Source organism: Sceloporus occidentalis, unplaced genomic scaffold (genome assembly GCF_023333645.1).
Source record: "Sceloporus occidentalis isolate IW3139 unplaced genomic scaffold, rSceOcc1.0.p SCAF_1, whole genome shotgun sequence".
Lineage (NCBI taxonomy): Eukaryota > Metazoa > Chordata > Lepidosauria > Squamata > Phrynosomatidae > Sceloporus > Sceloporus occidentalis.
Window position 1 is genome coordinate 7,446,275 of NW_028316981.1, and position 21,988 is coordinate 7,468,262.

Sequence of the window (21,988 nt, forward strand, 5' to 3'; positions counted from 1 at the left end):
TTTGTTGCTCAGGGTAGATCTGCCCTCTTTGCTGCAAGGCTTTGGGCCAAAGGTGGGGTGTCTTTCCCTCGCAACAACTCTGCGGAGGAGGACACCTTGAAAGCCTGGTCCCTGTTTATGGGCTGTTTCAGACGCAGCAGACCAGCAGCCCTCCATCCAAGGACTGGCCAGTTCAATTCGAGGCCAAAGAGGCCATGGGGGATACTAACAGTGGGCTCACTCCCTTTTCCTACACTGCAGCCTCCTCCTCATGAGGAGACTGTTGCCACTGTGGCAAAGCCAGGTCAGACATGCTCAGCCTTCCCTTTCGCAGACTACTCACATTGCCACCGAGGTGATGCAGGGCCAGGTGCAGTTAGGGTTGCCATAAGTCAGGACCTCCAAACCGGGACAAATGTGGGACAAATGTAGGACATCATTTTCAAATTTAGGGCACATTTTTATAAAAATGGAGGACACACGAAAATTTTTGGTGATTTTAAAAATGTTAATATAAATGCGTGTTTCTTAGGCATGATCAAAATGGAGGTCATTTGGACATTATTTATAGGCAGATGGCAGAAATGTACTTCCCTTTCTGGCCAAACACCCCCAACCTCCATTCCAAAACACACACACTAGCACATTTGGGCATTGAACATGGCTTTAATGAATATGGCCTCTTGCATATTTCAGAGGCTTATTCCATAACCAAACCCCTTGGGTTTAACACTTAGCATGGTTTAACATGGTTATGCATGTTGAACATGTCAAGGTGGTTTCACAGTTCTTGCACGAAGTGTACTTCTCAGAAGTGTGTACTTGGTTGAGGGACTTTGTTTTTTCTTCACTGCGCATGAGTTTGTAAAAATCACAGCAATTTACATTGACCATGCCTCAGACGCTTGCCGATAACAATATCACCATTAAAGAACCAAAAACACACAGAAAAAGCACTTTGGAAAGTCACACTCTCTCGGCTTCAGAAACAGTGCGTGCATGCCTCTGAAGCTGACTCATATCATCATCATCACACTATCACTGTCAAAACAAGGGAGGCTTGTTAGCATTAAAAGCACCCAAAACACACTTTGGAAGGTGACACTCTCGGCTTCAGAAACAGTGCCTGCATGCCTCTCAAGCTGACTCATATCATCCTCATCACCACCACACTGTCATTGTCAAAACAAGGGAGACTTGTTAGCATTAAAAACACCCCCCAAAAAATAAAAACACCTTGAGGCCTCTGGCCACTCACTCACTCACCTCCTCCTCCTTCTACCCCTCCTCCTTCTTCTCCTCCACCTCCTCCTTCTTCTACTCCCCCCTCCTCCTTTTCCTCCTCCTCCTCCTCCCCCTCCTCCATTCACTGCGCGGCCTGGGGTGGAGGAGTCGGGGAGGGTGGCGCGGTCGCGTGCAGGAGGTGCACCGCCTCCACCTTCGCCTCCTCCACGTGGCCGTGCAGCCTGGGACAGAGGGGGAGGAGGAGGAGGTGGGTGACGCGGGGAGGTGGGGGAAGGTGGCGCGGCCGTGTGGCGAGACGGGGAGGGTGGCGCGCCCACACCCAGGAGGCGCCGTCTCCGCCTCCTCCACGTGGCTGCGCGGCCGGGGCAGAGGGGGCGGAGGAGGTGGGTGGCGCACCTGTGCGGGGAGGCAGGGGAGGCGCCACCTCTACCTTCGCCTCCTCCACCCCAGGCCTCACTGCCCTCCAGCCATGTGCAGTGGAGGAGGAGGAGGGCAGTGAGGCCCCGTGGGCCACGGCAACCCAGCTGCAACCGGGGTTGTCCCGGTTTCTGGCAGCACCCGGGACGGGAGGGGGACGGTGCCGCCAAAACCGGGAAAATCCCAGTTGCAGCCGGGTTATGGCAACCTTATCTGGACCCCACTGGTCACTTCTCTCCAGGATGAAAAGGAGTCTTTGCTGAGCACCTTTTCTGTTCAGCCGCCAACCAATTACAATTTGATGTAATTTTTCATCTATTTTAAACCTTTCGTTGATTTGTCTGTACAAGAACCAATTACATTTTAAACCATCTTGTAATAGTTATTCCATCATTTTTAGTCTGTGTTTTCCTTTATTCAGAATTAATAAATCTTTATAAGCTACCCTATTGTCTAGTTTAATTTTTTCTTTCCTATAAAACGCTTCATTAACTGATGTCCATCACTGGATCTTCGGTATGAGTTTCCATTTATATCTTTGTCAATTTATTAAAAGGGATTTCCGAATATAATTGTTAAATTCTTTAGTGACTTGAGATTTGCCGTAAATCAAATATGCATGCCAAATGAAAGGGAGATCAAAGCCTTCCAACAGTAACAATTTATCCTCTTCAAATTTTAATCCGTTGCTTGATCTAATCAAGACAACATGCATGATAATAAAGCTTCAGATGTAGTATGCCCAATCCTCCTTAATGAGGTTCCCATGTCTTTCTGACTCTGTGGGTCCAAATGAAGAGCAAGAGGGCTGCATTCCAGAACTCTCTTCCTGACCTCATAAAACTGGTCTTATCATCTGCCCAAAAACTGCTTTTGAACTTCCCAAAATCAGGCAAGATTTGGTTTGGTGTTTCCAAAAAAGATGGAAATACAATGGGCCCTTGGTATCCACTGGGATTTGGTTTCCAGCTCCCCTGTGGCTAGCAAAATCTGTTGGTGATCAAATCCCACTATATAAAATGGTGACCTTGGACAAGTCACACTCTCTCATCCTCAGAGGATGGCCCTGGCGAACCCCCTCTGAAGAAGCTGGCCATGAAAACTACATGATAGCTCCACCTTAGTGTCTGTCGATATAAGTTGGAAATGACTTCAAGGCACACGATAACAAGAAATAAAATGATGTCCCTTGTATTATAAAATGGCAAAATCAAGGTGTGCTTTTGGTCATTATTTTTGGAGTATATTTTAAGCCACCAATAGTTGAATCCATGAATGTAGAACCCATGGAAATGAAGGGCCAACTGTCATGACATCCATAGGTTCAACCTTCTATAGGTTGAGGAATCTTTGGGGCTTCTATGGCAGTGATGCTCAAAGTGTGGCCTTCCATATGTTTTGGATTACAACTCTCAAGCCTTGGCCAGCTTGGCTAATAGTTAGTGATTCTGGGAGCCAACTCATCTGGAGGACCAAAGACTGAGGCCCCCACAAAACTCCAACCTCCTTCTCCTTTCCTTCCCTTGTCTCCAAGCAAAGATAAAACAAAGTAAGTCGACACATCCTTCAGTTAACAAAGTCTCTGGTGGGAAATCTTTTTTTACAAATGCTTTTACACTTCCCACCTCCTTTCCCCACCTTGTCATCCTCTGCCTGACTCAACATTTTTAGCAGCATCAGCACTAAGAGGGCTGGAGAAAGACTGGAGAAAGACTGACCATCAGGATTGGGTTACAGCAGCCTGTCTAAACTAAGCAATACAAGAAACAAAGCTTGAGCTGGTTAGACTCTAACTGATATTGCATCCATGTGTGCCTGCTTACAAGAGGCCAGGTCAACAGCAGCTGCCCCCAAAATCCCTCACCAAACATCTATGAACAGAGAGGGAACAGAAGAGCAAAGAAACCTGCCTTATCATATTCTTCCATCATGTCTGCAAAAAAAATATAGATCTAGAAGTTTGGGTTTTAAAAAAGAAAACAATTCAATATGAAAAGTGGAGGTGGATGAAAGACCACAAGAAGACATTTCTACCTTCTCCTATGGCCACCATCTCCCTGGGAACAGGTTCTTAACCAGGAGCTGGAATCTGCTGGAATAAGGCCACAGTACATTTCCTTTAAAGGAATTAGGTTTTCAAAGCATTTAAAACTGCCTTCAGAAATGCCAGCTAAAAAGCTACAAGGATGGAAACCACTGGACACAAAAGAGGTGGGCGAGTCAAAGAACCATCTCCTTCCAGCCCCAGCAGGTAAACATTTGGGTGGGAAACAAGGCTGGCATACTGAACTGGAATTCCCTTGCCATTCAGGACAGGCAGCAACACTGGGAAGGAAACCAACAGAGTTTTTCCAGTCCAAAAGGTTGCAATATTTCTCAGTTGGTCAGATTCCATTTCAAATACGCGTGTCCCTCCATATTCGCTAGGGTTAGGGGCCCAAGACCCCGTGAATATGGGAGAACCACAAAGAACAAAAACACCATGTTTTTACCTGAGAGGACACCTCTCTAGGAATCTCTAGGTCCTCCAGTGCAACTCTGTGGTCAACGTCTGACAGACACTGACCATAGAACTGCGCTGGAGGAGCTACAAAGGCCTAGTAGGGTATTCTGTCTAGAAATCTCTAAGTCCTTCCGTGCAACTTTTAGTTAATGTTGACCATAGAGTTGCACTGGAGGACCCAGATATTCCTAGTGAGAACATATTAATCAAATCCGTGAATAATCAAAGCCGCTAATATGGAGGGATGATGTACTTTGAAGAATTAGAAAAGGTGCTCCTTGATTTTTCAGGCAATAGATTTTTAAAGTAATGTACAAAGATTTAAAATCAAGGTAGTTACCAGAAGATCCTTTTCTACTTTCTCACACTTACAGAAGGGAGCACTTTTAGGACAGCGGGGTTTTTTTTTTGTTGTTGTTGCAAAAGCTGCATAGTAAACAGGAAAGAAAGTAAGAAATCTTGCCCATTTCTTGTTCTCAATTTATGCCAGATTCTACATGCATTTATAGAATCATTTCTATCATTTATAGAAGAAGTGGTGTCTGATGGCTCCCATGGCAGTGGTATGGTGAATCCATTCTTTTACTCTAAACTTTAAAGGAGTCGTCCAAGTTACTAAAGGCCTTTTGGGATAAGAATCGGCACTATGGACGATAAAATCAGAAAGTTGGGAGGTACCCTAAGCACCACCCAGCCCAACCCCATACCTCAAGTAAATAATAATACAGTACCTCAATATACCTGAGGGAAATAATATTGGTTTAACCAGGAAGTAACCTGAATAGCCAACAAAGACTGAAGAGAAGGATAAATGAAAGAGGAGAAAGGATCCAACCCCACAAAGGAACTAGTAGCCTTGTGGGTTAAAGGCAGCCTACAGTCAAGTCTGGTAGGAATGACTGCCTCCATCCCTTGATTTTACTAGAACTGAGCCAATGAACACCACAAGTCTCACTGAGCAGACTGTCTTTATTTTCAAGTAAAACGGTTTGGATCAGGAGGGTTAAAATAACAGGCAAATAGCATGTAGAGCCCAAATATCAAAACCATTGTCCCGCAAGCTTCTAGGTTCAATGGGTGTATAAACCTCTGAAAAATCACACTGAGAAATATCTTTTCCACATATTTTTTTCTGGGGAGGATAATCCTGCGAGTCTCCTTTGTCTTCATTCAATAATGGTTTGTGGTGTGCTCAGGAACTGACTGGACCCAGAACCACATTCTTGAGTCCTGAAGAGATACAGGGTGTTTAAGAAGGATTTTCTCAGAAAGCAAGTAGAGCAGGAAACCACTGGCTTCACAGGACTGAACAGGCAGAAAATTAAAAACTGAAGGGGTTGTACGTCTCTTGACACCAGCTACTTGCTTGCTTTCCCATGTCAAAAATAGCTTTCAGAACTCAGGAAAAATGCTCCTCTTTCACATGGTTACAGAGCCATGGCTGTAAACAGCTGAGATTTTACCCCCCATTTGCCTCTCTCTGTCTTTCCAGCTCAAGCAAGGCCAAGACTGGCACATTCAGCCTTTCTCTGGCCACTTTTTAAGTATCACTGGAAAATAAGACTGTTTCAGGCCTCACTCAAGCACCACAGACTCTCGTTTGGAAGCTGGATTGGTCTTAATTTAAGTCTCCTATGAAAACAACCAGGCTTTATCTTCACCTTGGAAGAAGTGCACATACATGCAGTTTATCACAATAATCCCAGCTTTCCTAGCTGGGGAATGAATCCCTGAGAAATGATTTACTAGTGGGAGTATTAAAAGTTGGCACTAAATACGACTTTGTCCCTAATTCCTATTCCATGAGGCATGATGGGAGGTTTAGCCCTTGTGGACAGAATGGATATACATAGAAGAAGTCCCATGGCAAAAGATGAAGGAGCTCCTCACACAACTCTGGCGTCACAAGGCTGAAAGATCTCAATCCAAACCTGGCTCCCAGAGTCAAAGAGTCCTTGCAGGGAGGCCTCCAACAAGGGAAAACCTTCCCTGCCGCCCAGAAAGATTCACACAGAGGTCTCCTTGGTCGAAAGGGAGTCATCCTTCAATAATCCCAATGCCCACAAAGCTTGGTGCTAGGAAGCATTCCTCGGTTTCAGCCGGTAGTGCTCCTCAGGCAGATTTCTCAGGCGCTCAGCAGCCTAGGGAGAGAAAAGGAAGGGATGGAGAGACCACAGGGAGGAGGAGGAGACCGGGCCTCATCCCAACAAGAAGATGCACTGATGTTTTAAACAAAAGCGGCATCTACAATGGAGAAATAATGCAGTTTGATACCACTTTAAGTTCTGTAGGCCAATCCTACAGACTCCTGGGATTTGTAGTTTGACAAGGTCTTTAGTCTTTCCTGCCAAAGACTACTGCTGCCTCACAAAACTATGAATCCCAGGATTCTGTGGGATGGAGCCATGGCAATTAAACAGATCAAACTTCCATTATGTCTACAGTGCAGATGCACCCAAGGGTTCTCTGAAGGAGAGAGACCTCAGATGAACTTTGATTCTCAAGCCACCGCCATTTCCGTTCTTCCCCCGCTATTTCTCCTTTATAGCTCACACAAATCTTTGTTTCCAAGTCCTCTAGTACTGTTCCCATTACATATGATTAATGCAGTACTTGTTTGAGACTGGAGACTGCCTCTCCAAGACAAGTCTTTATTGATCACATTTTATGGACCTGACCCAAAGCCAAGAATAGCACAGAATCAGGCTGTGATGGAAGTGTAACTCGAATGCAGACCCTTCACAGCCCCAACGGGTAGAACTCATGTGCTCCTCATCCCCCATCAGCCAATGTGCAATTCCATCTTTTTGTGCACTTTTTTAAAAAAGGGAAAAGATGATAAATAAAAGGAATAAAAGATGTGTTCTCTCTCATTCTAGGCTCTGGGAAGACACAAATCTGTGCACATCTTCCTGACATCACAGCCCTGCTCTGCCTTTTATTCATCACTCTCCTACAGGTTGAGTCACCCTTTTCCGAAATGTTTAGGACTAGTAGTGTTTTGGATTTTGGGATACCTGCATTTGCATATACATACACAATGAAAAATTCCTTTGTTTCATATACACCTTATACAAGTAGCCTGAAGGTAATTTTAGATTACATTGTTAATTTTGGAGTTTTTTGGATTAGGCATTGGATTAGTCCCTCTACTCAACCAGTCCTGTTTCCTTCCCTCAGTTCTACTCACCTGCTCTGGAGTCAAGTCCCTTTGGGCCTGAGCCAGCATTTCGTAGCCAACCATGAACTTGCGCACAGTGGCAGAACGCAGCAGAGGGGGGTAGTAATGGGCGTGGAGCTGCCAGTGTCTGCAGTCTGCCTCCAGGTACGATCCAGTTGGGGCCCCTGCCAAACAGAAGGAAGGAAATCAGCCTGGTATTCCAGAGAGTGAAACATCAGAAGGCAGCACAAGCGGATATCGGAAGCTGAGGGCCAGAATGAGAAATGATACATGATCCTGAAGGTGTATGATTTCCCATAATAATAATAATAATAATACTTATTTATTTATACCCCACTCTTCAGCCAAGGCAATCAGAGTGGCTTACAATTTGTTAATTAGACATTTCCCTGCCCTCAGGCTTACAATCTAAAAACCATGTCTGTGGTCCCCACGGCTGTCTTAATCTTTTACTTTAAAAATAAATGGGCAGTCAACATCATCTAATGTGATTCTCAGCAAAAGATCTGAAAATAAAGACAGCCATTGCAATAAGGAATACAAATACAGCCCCTAGGAAAGACATGGGGATGTACTGGCCCTCCAGAGATTGTCATTCAATTCCATTTTCCATCATGGCAGGCCAAAAATGATGGGAGTTAAGTCAAACAATATCAGGAGGGCCACAGGCTCCTCACCCCTGCCCAAAAGAAAAGTGTGAAGTTAAGAGAAAGTTGCGTTTCTTTTCATTTTATAGTGAAAAGGGCGATGTGATGCCAAAAGGGGCTAAAGGCACATGTTCTTCTCCCAGGGGCTTACCATGCCATCCCATAGAGTAGGGGAAAGAGATCTGGAAAAGATTGTCATATTTGGTGAGAAACCTCTTCATAATGGAAGCCAAACCTGCAACAGAAGAGGCCCAGAAAATGTCAGCACTTTCCCCTGGAAAAGCTGGAGATTTTTTATTTTTTTTTAAACGGGGAAGAAATGGGGTTTGGAGTATTTTACGAATGATCAATAAAATATTCAAGACAACGCATCTGAGGAAGTAGACCAAAGTCTACAAAGGCTCATGCTGCCAATTTCTTTCTTTCAGTTAGTCTCAAAGGTGCTACAAGATCTCTCTACATATTAAGACAAAGTATTCGCATAGTTACTCCCACATTATTATTATTCCTTAAAACTATACATAACAAGAAGACTTTAATTTTAGACAATATATTGAAGCAGATATTTTAACTCCTGATCTTAATTTCTAAGTTATTTTTATGGGAATGAATGTTCCTAATAATGTGGCAAAACCAAAGAAGGTCCTTATAAGTTCAGGATCTTCTACCCCTATTTGTTACTAAAAATAGAGGGGGGAATAAAATTAAGGGAATACAGTTTCTAACTATGGTCTAAGTGAACTGTACTTTTAATATTGTTGTTGTGTACCATCAAGTCATTTCTGACTTATGGCAACCCTATCATGGGGTTTTCTTGGCAAGATTTGTTCAGAGGAGGTTTGCCATTGCTTTCCCCTGAGGCTGAGAACATATGGCTTGCCCAAAGTCACTTGGTGGTTTTCATGGCCAAGTCGGAATTCAGACCATGGTCTCTAGATAGTCCAACAGTCAAAGTTCTGTGCTGCAGTTATGAAACATGACAAATTATGTCAAAACAAATTATATTACTTTACACACACACACATTATATAAAGTAAAAAAGGTGATTTTCAACACATAAAGGATGCTTATATAACCACCACCACCTAATATTTATAAAAATTTCCATTATTTCCCAAAATAGGATTTCCCCCCATGACTTCAAAATTTCCAGATATTATACACCTCTAAACCTGGACACAGGAGCCCAAACCTATTCAACTGAGCAATGCCACTTCTATTCTCTTCATAAGACAAGTCCAGTTCAAGGGGAACTTGAACCATCTTCATTCCCATCTTGGGTTCCTTTTGCCCCACACTCCCTAGTTCAGGAGCACACTCTGCCACCAGCTGCCCACCTTCCCCTACATCCTCAAAGGGGCAGAGCTGGGCACTTACTCTCTCTTTCGCTCTCTTGAAGGTCCTGGAGCCGGCAAACATGCCTCCGAGGAAGCAAGAGGGTCTGGTAAGGCCAGGTAGCCCAGTAGGGGACGACCACCAGCCAGTCTGCATTCTCCACCACAATCCTCTCCTACAAGGAGCCACAAGAGAGGGAGAATGAGAGAAGGATGAGCCACAGACCCAAAGCCCATGCTTCCCACATGCCAGCAGTTGTTACCTTCCTCTCAGCCTCCAGCTGGGCATAATCAAGCAGCATAGGAATGCCATGCTCAGTAAGGTACTGTTTCTGTGTACAGTCTTCCAGAGAGGCTTCATTGGGCAGGAAGTTGCTGGCCCAGATCTAGGGAGAGAGAAACCCTGATGAGAGGGGCATGTGGCTTGTCCATTTCACAACCTCTAGCTGCTCATATCTAACCAGAGCAACCTGACTTGGACTTGGAAACAAGACTGGTGCGGAACTGCTTGCGGACTTATATTGCCATTATGGGGCGGTTTTCTTAGTGGCAAGTGCGTGGCAGAAATTCCGCAATTTGAACCAAAATGTCTTTGCTTTAGAATGCAATCCTAACTCAAAAGACATGAGAGCCATAAAGAATAAGAATTAGGCTTTCTCTTTTCAGAATATATGTCCTTATGCTGCCAGATCTCCTGCCTGGAGATCTGCCAGCAGAGGGATCTGCCTACTGAAACTCTAAAGCTGGTGAGGATCTACTGGCAGAAGAACCAAAAAGGACTGAGAAGGAAAAATGGGTGAGGGAGTGATGAGCTGATCTATGCCAGACCCAAACCTCTTCCATCCCAAGGCCACAACCCCAATGCCGGTGCGAAGTCAGGCTGAGAGATGCTTCAGGAATTTCCAACATCCCTAAGTACGAAGGGATTTGGATTCAGCAGAGCTTCGGCTTGGCCAGTTAAGATGGAACTGTTACGTCTTAGCAGCACTTAGCAGGACAATCAGTCAGTCCAATGGAACAGAGCTTTGTTTCTGATATCAAGGATTTAGCCACCTAGTCAGAAATTCAGAGAATGCACCTGCCTGTATTTCAACAGGAAGGCTGGGTGGGCAGGACACTGCAAAAGCAGGCTCCCCACCCCCAACACACACACTACCCAGTGCAGATTTTTCAAGCCAAGGCACTGTGCTACCGGATAATTGAAGAGAGCCTCCTTACCTGGCAGTGGGGGTGAGGGTTGGAACAGCCCATCATGGCTCCTTTGTTCTCAAAAATCTGCAAGAGGGAGAGAGAAAAGGAGCCTTCAACATATTCCTTTGGAACTGGTCAACAGGCAAAGTGCAAAGCAGAAAACTGGTCTGTGTTGGATTCTTCACTCTTTCCGCTAGCGTCTTCAGTTGCATTCCTGTGTTCACTATCTGGGCTTCTTGTGGGGATTATTCAGGAAGATTGATATTCTTTCTATAACGTTCACATGTTTTTCTTCATGGGTGATTAAAATGGTGAAGAGTCTGACAACTATGACCTATGAGGAGAGATTTAAAGAGCTGGGTATGTTTAGCCTGGAGAAGAGAAGGTGAAGAGATGATATGATAGCCCTGTTTAAATATCTGAAGGGATGTCATATTGAGCATGGAGTAAGCTTGCTTTCTGCTGCTCCAGAGAACAGGACATGGAACAAGGGATGCAAGCTACAGAAAAAGAAATTCCACCTCAACATTAAGAGGAAAGTGCTGACAGCAAGAGCTGTTCAACAATGAAACAGAGTGTGTGGCAGGGGTCTCCTTCTTTGGAGGTCTTTAAACAGAGGCTAGATGGGAGTGCTTCGACTGAGAGTTCCTGCATGGCAGAATAGGGTTAGCCTGGATGGTCCATGGGGTCTCTTCCAACTCTAGGATTCTAGGATTCTTTGAAATGTGCATTCCTCGCATTTTCTCCACAAGCAAAACCAGACTCTGCAAGCTCCTTTGAGGGATGACCTAGAGATTTGTTTTCACGTTTGAAAGGGAAGCTATAGAGTTTCCCCCATTAAGAGCCAGCAGTCAAGGAAGGGATATTATCTCCTCTGATAACATCTGTATGATTATACAGATGCACTCTTCTTTAAGCAAGGAGCAATACTTTCAGCCCTTCTATTCTTAGGAAAACCAGACTGGGATTTAAGAGCTGTGTAGGAGGTTGTTAAAAATGAACATGGCTATAGTGGCTAGCCATGAATTGCACTTTAGTTTCTCTGGTGGGGAAAACCAAAACACCTGAACTGCTTGGTAGTCCTGCTGGCAATTCATGGGCTCACCAAGGAAGAACAAGAGAATTATTATGACAGCAGTAGTTAAGACAAAATAAAACTTTTGTGAACTGTTCTGGCTAAAGGGCATATTCAGCTTTTCAACTGAAGCACATTAATAGAAAATTTTACAGCTAGGAGTACAGAGGGCAAGGAGAGCTGAAGCACAGTTTGAGTGCAGAAGCCAAGGACCAGAGGCATAAATTCATGCTACACAACTCCAGTTTTCATGCCAGTAAATGAGCTATTTTGCTAAATAACAGTTGTTTGTCCAAATGGATACCCAGTCCTTGTCTTTGACCCCCCCCCCCAAAAAAAAAGATGCACACAAGGAAGCAAAAAGAAAATTTAAATCAAAAGCACTGGAGACACGGATTAAATGTATGAAATTGAATACAAACCATAGAACAGGGGAGGCCAAGTCATGGTCAGGAAGGCTGCATGCAGCCTCCTAAGGTTAAAAACATAATCCTGGTTCCAACTGAGCCTTTGGGGATTAGGGGTCATTTTAATCATATTTGGGAGGCCCAGTGGGCCATTTTAGACAAAAGAGAGATTTTTTTAACAAACAGAATTGACTTATGCTCACTTCCCCTTGTTGAAAAAGGGAATTCCTGGCTGATGAGGCCTGAAAGACATGACAAAAATGGTCCTTATGACTTTTAGAAAGTGTTTGGAATAATCGGAAACAAAAAATTATAATAATAATAAATAATAATAATATGTTTTATTTATGGAGATCTTCACACAGGAACAGGATAGGGAAGGGATCGTTCCCCTTGTCCTTATCCCGTGTGACTGCGATGGCATGAAAGGCTTTCAAATCATAGAGCCAACCCGCCATTAACCTATCATTAAAGCAACATTGCATAAAAATGCCGACCAATCTTGTTTTAATGGGAATGTAGCCCTCTAAAGTCTCTCCCAGAGATACTCATCCATTCTATAGAACAGAAAACCATATTTCATAGTAGTTCTTGCAAGCTATTAGTTTTTATGAGGGAAAACACCTCTACAATTTCTCTCCCTGTACACTTGACTTGTCCAAAACCCAACACGGCAGCTGGCTGCATTTCAACCAAGGCTATTTTTACCACCTTCTACACTCTCTGGATTGCTATTTTTTTGGTTATAAAAAATAATGAATGGGCTGTTCTGGAAGTGAACAGCACTAGCAATTTACTTTTTAAATAAGTTACACCCCCATTCCAACTAGGTGTTTAAAAACTAATTTATTTCAATAGTGGACTACAAATCTGGAGACCAGGGTTCAATTCCCTACTCGGCCATGGAAACCCATTGGGTGACCCTGGGTGAGTCGCACTCTCCAGAGGAAGTCAATGGTGGCAAACCGCCTTTGAATAAGTCTTAAGACCCAGCATAGTGTGGTGGTATGAGTGCTGGGAGAGAACTTTAGAAGACTAGGGTTCATAGAATCATAGCATTGGAAAAGACCCCAAGGGGCATCCAGTCCTCATTCTGCCATGCAGGAGTACATAATAAAAGCACTCCCTGTGACAGATGCCCATCCAACCTCTGTTTAAAAACCTCCAAAGAAGGAAACTTTACTACTCTCTGGGGGAGTGTGTTCCAGTCTCAAACAACTCTTATGGTCAAAATATACTGTTGTCAAGCCAGAGGTCCCCCATCCTATATCTGTGCATTTCAATTTCTTGCTGTTCAAATTTATTTTGTTAAATTTAGGCCAGTTTCCTAATCTATTGTGAGGTCATTTCGAATTTTGATCCTACTCCTTCTAATTTGGCGTCATCTGCAAATTTGATAAGCATGCTCTCTATTCTTTTGTCCAACTTGTTGATAAATTGCCCATGTTTTTATTATGCTCTACAGATGCTATTCTGTAGGACCTATTATTAGCATGTCATTCATAGTAGATAAACTGAAGTTGGTTTGCATATTGTAATGATTCTTTGTACACACACCTTTTCATATCATTATATTACAGATTCATTTTGTGACCACTAAACCTATTTGGCTCTAGTCCCCCAACATGGCTCAGTTGTTTGCCTGCGAGTTCTATTGTATTCCTTTCTCTTTTTTGCCTCTTCTGTGGTCTCAACAAATGTGCCCGTGAGAAGTGGCCTCCCTAAAGATCTTGGACAGACTCATATAGAAAGGTACAATCTTGTGGATGACCTGGATCTCAATGCCCTCCCTCCCTCCCTCTTCTCCATAAACCTCATATACACCAGAAGCCTGTTTGACAAATGATCTCTCCTCCCTGAAAGCTTGGTTGCCATCACACCCCAATAAATAACATGTGGCACACACTGACCTGTACCCAAGAGTAAGAGGCACCCAGCTCCACAGCTATCTCCGACCATTTGTCGATGACATTGTGGATCTCAGCAAGAGACATGAGAGGCAGTGTCTGGTCGGACGATGGGTGAAAACACATGACTTTGCTAGGAAGGATGGAAAGACAAGAATGGAAGAAGAAGTTATGGGGAGGGAGCCCTAAAGTCATCCAATTCAATGCCATCCCAAATCAGATTCCTGCATATATTGGTCTGCCCACAGTCTGCTTAATCTGAACAATGTACATCAGGCTTTGCCTCAAGTACAGGGCAAGAGTGAAAGGATCTGCCTCTCCTAAGCATATGGGAGCAAACAGTATGAAAATAATTTATGCAAAGGAGACAAATAATAAATTACAGGCAGTTCCAAATAATGAGCAAGGTGTAGCCCCCAGAGTCACTGACCCAAGAGAAGGCAGAGAGAGATGGAAACCTGTAACAAATCTACATCTCTGTTCTCTCAAGAACGAATAAAAGCACCCCTCAGTCCCTGTGTCTGAGATCCTGGGGAATAATAACAGCCAGTATCTGTCAAGCATCTTGGTATTTGCAACTCCCCGGGTTTACAATGCAAAGAGGTCCAACTCTATGAGCCAAGCTACAATGAAGAAACGTGATATCCAAGTGGTAGGAGATTCAGTATCTTATTTGATACTGAAGCGATGATCCACACTGAGCCCCAAAACGCTCCTCTTCCTGAAATTCTCCTTAAACTTTCTCCCCCTTGATTAGCATTCTCTTTGACCAATCCCTTCACCATCAGGAAGAGGAGAAAGGAATAGGATGACCCAGCCATGGAAGCAAAGCAGCCAAAGACAAAAGGCTAAGAGCGATGCTTGCCCTGTGCCATACTGGCAGCCAATGAGTTTGAACCATAAAATCATGGAGTTGGAAGAGACTACAAGGGCCATCCAGTCCAACCCCCTGCCATGCAGGAACTCTCAATCAAAGCATCCCTGACAGATGGCCATCAAGCTTCTGTTTAAAGGAAGGAGACTCCACTACACTCTGAGGGAGTGTGTTCCACTGTCCAACAGCCTTTTCTGTCAGGAAGTTCCTCCTAATGATGAGGTAGAATCTCTTTTCCTATAGTTTGCATCCAGTGTTCCAGGTCCTGTTCCCTGGAGTAGCAGAAAACAAGCTTGCTTCCACCTCAATATGACATCCCTTCAAATATTTAAACCATCAGCCTTCACAAAATGGAAGAAAAGGCCAAGGAGATAGAAGCACAAAAGAAAAAGCAGTAGAGCACCCAGGCCTGTTGAGCTCATAAATGTCTCATTAAAGCACTATGAACAGTCAACACCATGAAACAGCTTACAAAGAGGTCACTACATGAACCAGCCATGAAAATAGTTTTAGATTTGGGGGCATTTATATATTTGCATAAGAGACATTCAAATTGGACATGGAAGTGAAAAGTTAGTCAACTGCCTAAATCCCAACAGCAATTGGGGGAGGGTCTGGCAAACTCTGTTTAGAAATGTCTGCTCCCCAGACACTGTTTTCACATGCCACAGAAAGTAAGCTAAAGAAGAGAAACCTGTGCTGGAAAGGGCTCCATACAAAAGCAACAAGTTGAAGAGAGTAAGAAAGAGCAATTCGAAACCAGGCACTTGAGTGATCAGATGCAGCTGGGGAAGGGCAGGCCTTGACTTACCAGACGCCTCGAGCAGATGCTGCACGGAATAAGGGATGGCCATCAGCATCTGGAGAAGGAGAGGAAACACAGTGAGAAGCCTGAAGGCAGAGAGGGTTGTAACAAAGTCAAGGAAAGCATTGGGAGGCAGCTCATCAGCCAAAACTGGCCAGCATCCCTCCAGACACCCACAGTCATTTTCTAATCAGGCCAAGGACTCCTGCTAGGTTGCGCTACTGGCCCTTCACCCAACATGCAGTGTCCTCCAATGACTGCTACTACTTCTGGTTTGAGAGGCTTTCAGTTCCAAGTGAAATAATTTAAACATTGGGAGAGGCAAGTAAGTCGTTTCTTCAAATGATTACGATGGCACATATTTCCCAGTTGTGGTGTAGTGGTTTGAGAGTTGGACCCTGGGAGACCAGGATTCAAATGACTGCTCAGCCATAGTGACCTTGGACAAGTCACACACTCTCAGCCTCAGAAGAAGGCAATGGTGCCAAACCTCTCTGACCATATCTTGTCAAGAAACACCAAGATATAGGGGTCAGCTTAAGTCAAAAATGACTTGAAGGGACACAACAACTGCAACAACTATTTCCAAGTTGATTGTAAGTTTATGAAATAAAGATGTAACTTCGTGTTGGCAAATCTATGGCATGTGTGCCATTTGTGGCACGAGCCCCAGTCCATCAGGGCATGGCGGCTGCACCTGGGGGGATGGGGCATGCATATGTGGCCCAACTCCATGTTGTGGTCCGACTGCTCTGGGAAACGGGGCTGGCTTGCTCCCATGGAAAACCAGGCCACTGCAAGGAACCAAACCATGCACTGGCCTTCTGGGTGCGAGTTCCACTCCTTGCTATGGGGTTAAAGGGACTGTAGTTTTTTGTTGTGTACCTCCAAGTCATTTCCAACGTATGGCGACATTAAGTTAGGTTTCAATCCCTGCTCAGCCATGTAAAAGTGACCTTGGGCAGGTCACACTCTCTCAGCCTCAGGGGCAGGTAACCCCCACTGCCCTCCTCACAAATCCTCCCAAAAGCGGGAAAAGGATGGAGGCCAGGGAGGGACCCATGATGGACAGGGATTAAGAAGAGTCTTGGCTTTCTCCTCCACTGCCTGAACTCTGCCACCTGGCCAAACAGCCCTCCCAGCTCCCAAGGTGGTTGAGTGGGACTGAAGGGAAATGGAGGGAGGGAGCAAACGAGGTGGAAAGCGACTGGGTACCCTCGTCCTTTCCTCTCTCCCCCCTTTGGAAGCCCTCATAAACCACCAGAGGGGCTCCGGGGCCCTGCTGTCCAGCCCTCCTCCCCGGCTTCCCGTCTGACCATGAGTTAGTAGAGACGTGCCCACTTCTGCCTCCTCCAACTTAAAAAGTGGTATATCTCAAGCTTTTTGTGCCTCAAACACAAATGAGTGTTTAATACCATTTTAACTTTTATATCTTTTGCATGTTTTACAATGTTTTTCAATTTTTCATAAGACCAAATTGGGTAAAAGATGGGATACCAATAAATAAATGAAGCATTTCCCCATATGTCTGCAAGCAACAGACAATACAACATAACGTATCACAACATTTCCAACCCAACCACTACTTCAAATCTGAGCTCTTTTTCCCCACCTTAACCACTCTCCTCTAAGCAACTGCTTTCTAAACTATCTAATGTGGAAGACCAACTGGGAATTTTCCCCAATGGATCAGAGATTGATACCATATTTTTGCATATCAGCTACAACTGCTTCTTTCTTTTCCAGAAACTCCCCAGAGCCAGAAGCTGATAGCTCAAAAACTGGACAGGTCCCATGACAATTATCTTTAGTAGTGCTGCTCTAACATGTTAATATCATAGGACTGGGCCTTCTGTCCAAACAACATTGTTCAGCAAAGGCATACACACCAACTGGGGGTTTTCCCCAATAAATAGCTTCATTTATATACTGCTTCATACCAAACCAGCAGTGTCTAAGCAGTTTACAACTGTAAGCTAATTGCCCCCAACAATCTGGGTACTCATTTTAGCGACCTGGAAAGGATGCAAGCCTGAGTCGAGCTTGAGCCCTTTTGCTCGTATTGAACTTGCAACCTTATGGCTTTGAGTGAGTGGCTGCAGTACAGGCATTTAACCACTGCGCCACCAGGGCTCCTATGGGTCGGAGATTGTTGGGAATCCCAACAGAGATCGATACCATATTTGTGCACATCAGCTACAACTGCTTCTTTCTTTTCCAGAAACTCTCCAGAGCCAGCTGCTGATAGCTCAAAAAATGGACAGGTCCCGTGACAATTATCTTCAGTAGTACTGTCCTAACATATTAATATCGTAGGACTACGCACTTCCTTCTGTCCAAACCACATTCTTCAGCGAAGGCATACACACCAACTGGGGGTGAGGGGTGTGCTTCAATTCTCAGTGGATTTCACTCATTTCCCATGAGATGCAAACACAAATGGTTGCTCAGCTGAGGGTACCAAACCTTCTCTCCTAAGTAGCTCATTAAGAGTTTAGTCAAAAGGAAGGAAGGAATGCTTTACCAGGTTCTGGGGCATCTGGCTGCAATGCAGGGAAGTCATTGTCAAAGACAAACGTACTCTCATAGTTGGGATTCACCTGCATAAGAAAGACAAGACCAAGACATCAATGGCACCCCCGCCTGCAAGGTTTCAAGACAAACATTATCCTGCCAGACAGGATCAAGCAGCTAGCTCTGCTCTTAGCAAAAGTCCCAAAATCTCTAGGTCCAAATTCTTTAATTGTAAGTGAGGAGAAAACACACTCCCTCGGAGGGAGGGCTTGGACTGTGAGTTCCTGCTTGGCAGAAAGGGGCTGGACTGGATGTCCCTTGTGGTCTCTTCCAACTGCAGGATTCTATGACTCTATGTAAAGGCTGCAAAGCAAAGCCAGTGTTTTTCAGCAAGAAGCCAGAGTCAATACATCTGCCACTCCATTGATCACCAGGATTGATTCAGCTGATCTAGCTGAGTAGGCAGGTGTTCCTCCCTCAGGAACTCCTTAAAACAAAACTCTTTAAAACAGCATCCATGTCCATGACATGGATGATGTTTTAAAGAGTATTGTTTTAAGGAGTTTTAAATTTTTATAATGTAATGTTTTTAATTGTTTGAATCGTATCATTGTTTTTTCAATATTGTATTTTTCATATTTTATATTGTTTTAACTAGGACCGTTTTAGTTTTGGTAGCTGCCTTGAGTCCCTATACTGGGAGGAAGGTGGGATATACAGAAATGGAATAACAACAAAAATAATAATACATTTCTACTATCTCCAATGTCACTCAAAATTGCTTCCAGCTCCCCAAATAGGGTCCAAAACACACTGCAGAAATAACCCAGTTTCACATGGCTTTAACTGCCCTAGCTCAGTGCTAGGGAGTCCTGGGAACTGTAGTTTGTTGTGGCACCAGAGCTCTCTGACAAAGAACTCAATGTCTCACAAAACTACAGCCACGATAATTCCCTAGCATTGAACCAGGGCAGTTAAAGCAGTCTCAAACAGGATTATTTCTGCAGTGTGCTTTGGACCTCCAGCTCCAGAGCCCTGCATGTGAACAGGTCCATTCCCAGGGAAGAGCTGCAGGGGCTTCAGGTCCGAAGAGTCCCTCCTTCCGCCTGCACCTCTGTGCAACCAAGGCATCAGTTACCTCTCCGCTGGCTCTCCTTGCCCCTGGGCAGAGGGGGTTGGCTGGATCGCAGTGCGGGTTGGCCTTGTCCTCCTGGGGGTCCCTCTCCACCTGCCCCTGCCACGGGCGGCGCATGCGGTGGGCGGACACCAGCACCCAGTCATGGCGCAGAGGGTTGTAGCGGAGGTGCTGGTGCTCTGGGGCAAAGCCAGAGGGTTGGGAGACAGAAGAAGGAAACAAAGAGGGAGAGTCAGAGGTGGGACTGGGCCAGAGTGAGCAGAGGAGGATTAGGCACCGCCAAATGTAGGATTCATGAGCAAACAAAAGCTAAAAACACTCATATAAAATCATTTCCTGTGGTTTCTTTACAGCTCTATGACCTATACTGTATTTTATTGTGTACTTGACAGTCATTTTCTGATGAACTTACCTTTGTTGAAGTGCGTTAAGAGTCACACAGTTGGAAGGCCATCCAGTCCAACCCCTTTCTTCTGCCATGCAGGAACTCTCAGTCAACCCCCCCCCCCCCCCCGACAGATGGCCATCCAGACTCTCCATCGGTCTCAGAGGGAACGTCTTCCAATGACCTTGGCTTGCAATAGACTTACAGATCTCTGAGCAAGACAAAGGCTTGAAATTTTACTTGACTTACAACAAACCCTTGAATTTTGAGTATATGCTTAAACTGCTTCTGTCGTTTGTCCATTGTGCTGAAATTAAGGGGTGAACCCTTTCAAGGCTTAGACTGTGGCCCCAAGCAGCCAAATGTCCAATGCATTTGGCTTGATAAAATCAGAGAAGCATTGAGTTCGAAAAGACCCCAAAGGACCATCCACTCCAACTCCATCCTGCCATGCAGGAACTCACAATCAAAGCATCCCTGACAGATGGCCATCCAGCCTCTGCTTAAAGACCTCCAAAGAAGGAGATTCCACTGCCAAACAGCTCTTTCTGTCAGGAGGTTCTTCCTAATGTTGAGGTGGAATCTCTTTTCCTGTAGCTTGCATCCATTGTTCTGCGTTCTAGTCTCTGGAGCAGCAGAAAACAAGCTTGCTCCCTCCTCAATATGACACCCCTTCAAGTATTTAAACAGGGCTATCATATCACCTCTTAGCCTTCTTTTCTCCAGGCTAAACATCCCCAGCTCCCTCAGGCGTTCCTCAGAGGGCTTCATGGTTTCCAGACCCTTCACCATTTTTGTCGCCCTCCTTTGGACACGCTCCAGTTTCTCAATGTCCTTTTTGAATTGTGGTGCCCAGAACTGGACACAATATTCCAGGTGGGGCCTGACCAAAGCAGAATAGAGTGGCACTATTACTTCTCTTGATCTAGACACTATACTTCTATTGGTGCAACCAAAAATCGCATTGGCCTTTTTAGCTGCTGCATCGCACTGTTGGCTCATATTCAACTCCTGACCCCTGGGTGCGAGTCTTGCCAGCTGCTGCTTCTAGTGACAAAGGCCTTGCAGAAGGAAGGGCCCATCCCCCCCCCTCTCTCTTTCCTCAGAGAGGCCAGGCTGCCAAGGAGAGGCCTTTCTGGAAGGGGAAGAGCCAAAGTGGGGCTCCTCAGCCAGCCTCAAAATGGAGGGCCTTCTGGGACTCCTTCCCATGGGCAGAGGGTGGGCATGGAGGACCTGTGTCCTGGAAAAGGAGGACCTGTGTCCTGGAGGGCTGCCCCTTTTCTGAGGCCTCTTTCGCAGGAACCTCCTCTCCCTCTTCATGGGGAAGCCCCGCCCCTCAGAAAGAAGCCACGCCCTCCAGGAGGCGCTCTGTGTCCTTCTAGCCACAAGCCCCGCCCCCTTCACACCAAGCCACGCCCCTTAGAAAGCAGTCCCTCCCATCAGGCAGAACCCTTGGTCCTTCTAGCCATAAACCCCGCCCAATCCCACCAAGCCCCGCCCCTAAGAAAAAAGCCCTTTCCTCCAGAGGGAGCCCTGGGTCCTTCTAGCCATGAGCTCCGCCCCTAACACCAAGTCCCACCCTCAGTAAGAAGCCCCGCCCCCAGGAGGTGCTCTGGGTCCTTCTAGCACAAACCCCGTCCCCTTCGCGCCAAGCCCCACCCCCAGAAAGAAGCCCCTCCTCCCTCCAGGCGTATTTGGGTCCTTCTAGTCACATGCCCCGCCCCTTCCCACCAAGCCCCGCCCCTAAGAAAGAAGCCCTTTCCTCCAGGTGGAACCGAGTCCTTCTAACCACAAGCCCCGCCCCTTGTGCCAGGCCCCTCCCACCGACGCTGGTCCGAAAACCCCGCCCCTCCCTGACAGCTCATCTTCTAGAACGGGACCCCTCCCCCTCAGTGCCTTTCGGAACTCACCACTCGCCTGGAACTCCTTCGCAGCGGCAGCCATAGCCTTCCTTCCTGCCCCGCCCACTCCACTCCTCACGTGACCAAGACCTTACTAAGACAACGATTGGCTGAAGCATGATTGCATTCCTCACGTGGCACGAGGACGCCCCAGCGCCCAGCCAATCGCGATCGCCCATTCATTGACCACAGCCAGGCTTCCTCCAAAGAGACGCTTGCAGCCATTGGACCACCCTGGCCATGACGTCATAGAGAGCGAGGGCCGGGATTGGCCAGGCCACGGGTCGAGTCGAGGCGCCATTGGCCTGGTCGGTGGGAGGGCGGGTCTTTAGGCCCAAGGAGCCCTTTCCCCCTCAGAGGCCTCGCCGACGCCTTCTTCTCTTTCTACCCAGGAAGCAGCTTTGCCAAGGAGGCTCTCTAGTTATGCTCAGAGGCTGAGAGAGTGTCGCCCCAGTGAGGAACCTCCATGGCTGAGCTGGGAACCCAGC

The 21,988-nt window shown here is 45.8% G+C and overlaps 1 protein-coding gene across 1 annotated transcript; it reads right to left on the minus strand.

Moving 5' to 3' along the window:
- Positions 1 to 5,095: 5,095 nt before the first annotated feature.
- On the minus strand, positions 5,096 to 21,574 carry LOC149320565 (galactose-1-phosphate uridylyltransferase-like). The gene is made up of 11 exons (XM_089506060.1): positions 21,510 to 21,574; positions 19,218 to 19,393; positions 18,090 to 18,165; positions 15,572 to 15,620; positions 13,890 to 14,019; positions 10,525 to 10,581; positions 9,570 to 9,692; positions 9,350 to 9,482; positions 8,124 to 8,207; positions 7,335 to 7,489; positions 5,096 to 6,285 (listed from the first exon to the last, which is right to left on the minus strand). The coding sequence occupies exons 1-11, from the start codon at positions 21,541 to 21,543 to the stop codon at positions 6,220 to 6,222; spliced, it is 1,083 nt and encodes a 360-aa protein (XP_089362186.1). The 5' UTR covers positions 21,544 to 21,574; the 3' UTR covers positions 5,096 to 6,219.
- Positions 21,575 to 21,988: the final 414 nt, after the last annotated feature.

Excerpts from the sequence above, each read along its gene's own strand:
- LOC149320565 (XM_089506060.1), bottom strand. The coding sequence starts at position 21,543 with ATGGCTGCCGCTGCGAAGGAGTTCCAGGCGAGTG. Across the intron at positions 18,166-19,217 it reads CAAGGAGAGCCAGCGGAGAG|GTGAATCCCAACTATGAGAG; the intron begins GTAACTGATGCC and ends TTTCTTATGCAG. Across the intron at positions 9,483-9,569 it reads AGCTGGAGGCTGAGAGGAAG|GAGAGGATTGTGGTGGAGAA; the intron begins GTAACAACTGCT and ends GGCTCCTTGTAG.